The sequence below is a fragment of the Colobus angolensis genome, unplaced genomic scaffold (genome assembly GCF_000951035.1).
Source record: "Colobus angolensis palliatus isolate OR3802 unplaced genomic scaffold, Cang.pa_1.0 Scaffold10, whole genome shotgun sequence".
Lineage (NCBI taxonomy): Eukaryota > Metazoa > Chordata > Mammalia > Primates > Cercopithecidae > Colobus > Colobus angolensis.
Genome location: NW_012110919.1, coordinates 4,494,855 through 4,500,884, shown reverse-complemented (window position 1 = coordinate 4,500,884; position 6,030 = coordinate 4,494,855). Strand labels below are relative to the sequence as shown.

At 43.1% G+C, this 6,030-nt stretch overlaps 1 protein-coding gene across 6 annotated transcripts in view; it reads right to left on the bottom strand.

Annotated features, from left to right (window-relative positions):
* The window catches only part of NUDT4 (nudix (nucleoside diphosphate linked moiety X)-type motif 4), a 25,587-nt gene that overhangs the window by 6,334 nt on the left and 13,223 nt on the right, over positions 1–6,030 (bottom strand). For all 6 annotated transcript variants that reach the window (XM_011933777.1, XM_011933783.1, XM_011933785.1 and 3 more), the window contains 2 exons: positions 2,550–2,660; positions 1,638–1,682 (listed from right to left, as the gene is read on the bottom strand). In XM_011933777.1, the coding sequence (XP_011789167.1) occupies positions 1,638–1,682; positions 2,550–2,660 (156 nt within the window). The remainder of the gene's footprint in view (positions 1–1,637; positions 1,683–2,549; positions 2,661–6,030) is intronic.

The window sequence follows — 6,030 nt, the reverse complement described above, 5'->3', positions numbered from 1 at the left end:
GATCTCCTGACCTTGTGATCCGCCCGCCTCGGCCTCCCAAAGTGCTGGGATTACAGGCGTGAGCCACCGCGCCCGGCCTTTAAGCTTTATTTATAATGTGAGATGTTTTCTTCAAAAACCTTGTCAGCTTACTGACAAATGTGTTATTTGTAAAAACCTCAATATGTTTTCCAGTTTAACCAGGAGATGGTGCTATTTAACTGGGTGAAGCAACTGCTGAATTCTGGAAAAGACTGAATTCTACCTGAATGACTTTTCTCTTTCTCTTTTTTTTTTTTTTTTGAGACGGAGTCTCGCTCTGCAACTTCCACCTCCCAGGTTCAAGCAATTCTTCTGCCTCAGCCTCCCGAGTAGCTGGGACTACAGGCACACATCACCACGCCCACCTAATTTTTGTATTTATTTAGCAGAGACAGGGTTTCACCATATTCGCCAAGCTGGTCTTGAATTCCTGACCTCGTGATCTGCCTGCCTTGGCCTCCCCAAAGTGCTGGGATTACAGGCAGGAGCCACCACACCCGGTCAACTTTATTCTTAATAATTACTGTATTCTGGTAAAAGTCATCAATTCTACCAAGTGCTATAGAATCGGAATTTTTTTCTGATTTCCTAAGGCTTAAAAATAAAATTTATATGGTTCATAGTACTATAAAGACTGAACTAAGCTATAAATAGTACTCTGAAAAAAAAGGAAAGTGACCATGTTTCTGGTATACTATGTATCTAGGTCTGAATCTTGGATGAAAATACATCTGGACCTCCTTTTTCCCTGGCTTCCAAAGAGTGCCTATCACATTCAAATTCCCTCCCTGAAAATTCTATTCTGCCCTCAGTAATAAGAGAATATATGAAAGAGAATTCTATTCTTTTAGCATCTGTTCTATGTACCTGAGATTTATATTTTCATACAATCCTTTACGTCACTATGTATATCATACAATATTATTTGCTAAGGGCAATGGGGACATTTCCAGATAAAATACATGAGACCTAAGCCTTTAGGTCATACTAAAAATATTGTACCTCCTAAAATATCTATACCCTACATAGTCTACCGTGGATTAAGAGAAACATTTCAGTATCAGCTCCACTGTATTGTCAAACAGAAGTAATCACTACATAATAATGCTGTATAAAAGTGATGTCAGCTGGGTGCCGTGGCTCACGCCTGTAATCCCAGCACTTTGGGAGGCCCAGGCAAGCGGATCATGAGGTCAAGAGATGGAGACCATCCTGGCCAACATGATGAAACCCCGCCTCTACTAAAAATACAAAACTTAGCTGGGCGTGGTGGCGCGTGCCTGTAGTCCCAGCTACTCAGGAGGCTGAGACAGAAGAATCACTTGAATCCCGGGAGGCAGAGGTTGCAGTGACCCAAGATTGTGCCACTGCACTCCAGCCTGGTGACAGAGCGAGACTCTGTCTTAAAGAAAATAAAAAATATAAGTAAATAAATAAATAAACGTGATGGCATATGAAAAAGTGGCTTTTACTTCCCTCCCTCCCTAATCCTGGACTGATGCCTACTGCTAGTCTGACAGAAATGTCTGGTTCAGGCTGCTGCCACATTATTTGGTTGGTTAGGAAGAAATCATTAATTCTATTATCAGCAAAGTGAAGATTACTTTTTAACTCACCTCAAATATGCCCAGAAGTCTGCCTAGTTTTCCTTTGACTCCAGCCTATTAAAAAAAGATAAAATATAAAATGTTTACCTTTTTATAACAAAATACAACTTATACTCGGCTATTAAATCTAAATACAATACCTCTCCCCATACCAACTCACTATCTTCCTGCTTCTGTGAAGTTTTTATTGTCATTTACTTCATACGTAGCAAGAACTGATCAAAAATTAGTATTTCTGGCTGGGTACTATGGCTCATGCCCGTAATCCAGCACTTTGGGAGGCTGAGGTGGAAGGATCACTTGAGGTCAGGAGTTTGAGACCAGCCTGGCCAACATGGTGAAACCTTGTCCCTACTAAAAATACAAAAATTAAGGCCAGGTGTAGTGGCTCATGCCTATAATCCCCAGCACTTTCAGAGGCTGAGGCGGGTGGATCACCTGAGGTCAGGAGTTCGAGACCAGTCTGGCCAACATGGTGAAACCCTGTCTCTACTAAAAATACAAAAATTAAGGCCAGGTGTAGTGGCTCATGCCTATAATCCCCAGCACTTTCAGAGGCTGTGGATCACCTGAGGTCAGGAGTTCGAGACCAGTCTGGCCAACATGGTGAAACCCTGTCTCTACTAAAAATACAAAAATTAGCCAGACACGGTGGCACGTGCCTGTAATCCCAGCTACTCGGGAGGCTGGAGAATCACTTGAACCTGGGAGGCAGAGGTGACAGTGAACCAAGATCGTGCCACTGTACCCCAGCCTAGCAACAGAGCAAGACTCCATCTCAAAAAAAAAAAAAAATTAAAATTAAAGTTGCGTCAGGCAACAAAAAGCACTGCTGCACCCATTTCCTTGTCTTAGTGTTATGTAGCAAAGGGCCTTGTTTTTAAAACTCCGAAACAGAATTTGTGTGAAAGAACATCTCACCTCCTCATAAACTTCCCTCACGGCTGCACCGCCAGGTTCCTCCTCAGGTTCCATTCCTCCTCCTGGGACAATCCACTGGTCTGGGTACCGGCTGCTACTCACCAGCAGCACCTGTAAGGTGAACCGCAACTGTATACTTCCAGCCTGAGAAACACTTCATATATAAACAACATTCTCAAATCTCTGCAAGGTTGTAACTCTACTCTAGATTAATCCATTTTAAAATTGAATTAAAATTATTAGGGGTACGCATTATACCACAAAAATGCAATTAACAATCTTTGTTAAACACCATCTCTCTGAAATCAGAATTAACATTAACATGGTCACACTACCAAATCACCTGTATCTAATAAAATAAACTACCAGATTCAATTGGTAAAACTCTTGAATTATTGGATACTAACAAAGGATAAAAACAGAAACTTGGCTTATTAGCCAGAGTTGTATGCACTGAGATCTATGGTCACATAAGTTTCTTTAGTTATGGAATATTCCAAATTTAAGGACATGACCATAGGTAGGTTTCCTTGTTTCCTCACCTAGAAAATAAGAATACTAAGAAGAAAACAGATTTAGGAGAAAGAAATGGGGAAATGCACCTAAAGTCGATTCTTGATACAGAGTGCTTGTTACTGTTATGATTAGGTGGCAAGAAGCATCCTTCATATTTTAGACCTGCATACATGGGCCAAAGTCACTTCATTCTGCTAACAGGCAGCTATCATTTATGATCTAGAACAGGACTGGCAATCTGCAGTTCACCACCTGTTTTTGTACAGTCTGCGAGCCAAAAGTATTTTTACATTTTAAAATTATGTGAAATTCAAATTTCAGTGTCCACAGATGGAATTATTAGAATCGAGTCACACTTACTCATTTTTACATATTGTCTATGGTTGTTTAAGTGATGCAACAGCAGAGTCAAAGTAGTTGTTACAGAGACTGTGTGGCCCTCAAAGCTTAAAATGTTTATCTGGCGCTTAATTTGGAAAAGTCTATGGACCCCTTACCAAGAATAGTATTAAGACTGAAATGTGGCTGGGCATGGTGGCTCACAACTATAACCCCAGCACTTTAGGAGGCTGAGGTGGGTGATCACCTGAGGTTAGGACTTCGAGACCAACCTCGCCAACATGGTGAAACCCCATCTCTACTAAAAATACAAAAATTAGCTGGCGTGGTGGTGCCTGCCTGTAATCCCAGCTACTTGGGAGACTGATGCATGAGAATCACTTGAACCTGGGAGGCGGAGGTTGCAGTGAGCCGACATTGCACCACTGCACAACCAGCCTAGGCTGGTTGGAGAGTGAGACTCCATCTCAAAAAAAAAAAAGACTGAAATGTACAAACTGTTACAAAAATACCCTATTATCTTAAAGATGACAAGTACCCTAGAGTTTAACTATTTAACAGGTAATGGGGGTATTACATACCTATTTTTTAAATGAATACTTGGCCGGGCGCGGTGGCTCAATGCCTATAATCCTAGTACTTTAGGAGGCTGAGGTGGGCAGATAACCTGAGGTCAGGAGTTCAAGACCAGCCTGGCCAACATGTTGAAACCCCATCTCTGCTAAAAATACAAACAATTAGCCAGGCGTGGTGGCAGGCACCTGTAATCCCACCTACTTAGGAGGCCATGGCAGGAGAATCACTTGAACCTGGGGGGCAGAGGTTGCAGTGAGCCAAGATTGTGCCACTACACTCCAGCCTGGGCAACAGAGCTAGATTCTGTCTCAAAAAAAAGAGACAGAGCTAGATTCTGTCTCAAAAAAAAAAAAAGAACATTTGTGGGCTAGCTTATGTTGAACTTCACTAAAGTTAAAAATCAACGAGGTGAGCGTGGTGGCTCACGCCTATAATCCCAGCACTTCACACCTATAATCCCAGCACTTCACACCTATAATCCCAGCACTTTGGGAGGCTGAAGTGGGCGGATATCTGAGGTCAGGGGTTCAAGACCAGCCTGGCCAACATGGTGAAACCCCATCTCTACTAAAAATACACAAATTAGCTGGGTGTGGGAGCACATTCCTGTAGTCCCAGCTACTCAGGAGGCTGAGGCACAAGAATTGCTTTAATTCAGGAAGCAAAGGTTGCAGTGAGCTAAGATTGTGCCACTGCACTTCAGCCAGGGCAACAGAGTGAGACTCTGTCTCAAAAAAAAAAAATAAATAAAAATCAATAAACCAATTTGAACAAAAGTGTCGACAAAATTATCTTACTATACTGCCTTCAAGTAAATTTAAACAGTTCTTCCTGGAAAACACATAGGGTTTATCATGAAGTTTCATTCCCAGTGTAGACAGAGAGGATGATGACAGAAAGGGTATCACTCAGACATCCAGGTTGGAGTACAGTGGCACAATCCCTGCTGACTGCAGCCTTCACTTCCCGGGCTCAAGTGATCTTCTCACTCCAGCTTCCCGAACAGTTGGGAATACAGGCACCCACCACCAGGCCTGTCTTAATTTTGTACTTTTTTTTTTTTAATGGAGTCTCGCCCTGTCATCCAGGCTGGAGTGCAGTGGCATGGTCTTGGCTCACAGCAACCTCCGCCTCCTGGGTTCAAGTGATTCTCCCATCTCAGCCTCCAAAGTAGGTGGGATTACAGGCACCTGCCACCACAACCAGCTAATTTTTTTATTTTGAGTAGAGACAGGGTTTCGCCATGTTGGCCAGACTGATCTCAAACTCCTGACCTCAAGTGATCTGCCTGCCTTGGCCTCCCAAAGTGCTGGGATTACAGGTGTAAGCCACCCTGCCCAGTCTGATTTTTTGTATTATTTTATAGAGGTGGGGACTTGTCATGTTGCCTAGATAGGTCTCGAAACCCTGGGCTCAAGTGATCTTTCCACCTTGGCCTCCCAACTGGGATTACAGGCAAGAGCTGTAACGATTTTTTTTTTTTTTTTTAATGCATGCCAGCACCTCTATCTGCCCTGCTCCCTCCCTGCTGCCAGGAGCTGCTGGCCTTTAAGAGTTCACAGCCAGCACAGAAGACCTCTCCTATTTGACTAAGTTACCAGGAACTCAACTTTTCCAAACTGGCAAGTTTCAAGCTGACAATTAGCAACTCCCACCTTTCTCTCAAGCTCCCAAAATGCTGAGTTAAAAGAGAGTATCTATTCAGGCATAGAACCCCCTCATTAGAAAAGCAGCATTCCAGGCCGGGCATGGTGGCTCACACTTGTAATCCCATCCTAGCACTTTGGGAGGCCAAGGTGGGCAGATTTCTTGAACTAAGGAGTCTGAGAACAGCCTGGGCAACATGGCACAATCCCCTCTACAAAAAATACAGAAATTAGCCATGCATGGTAACATGTACCCATAATCCCAACTACTCAGGAGGCTGTGGTGGAAAGGATCACTTGAGCCCAGGAGGCCGAGACTACAGTATGCTGTGATCATGCCACTGTACTCCAGCCTGGGCGATCGAATGAGACTGTCTCAATAAAAAAGTAGTAATATATAAATA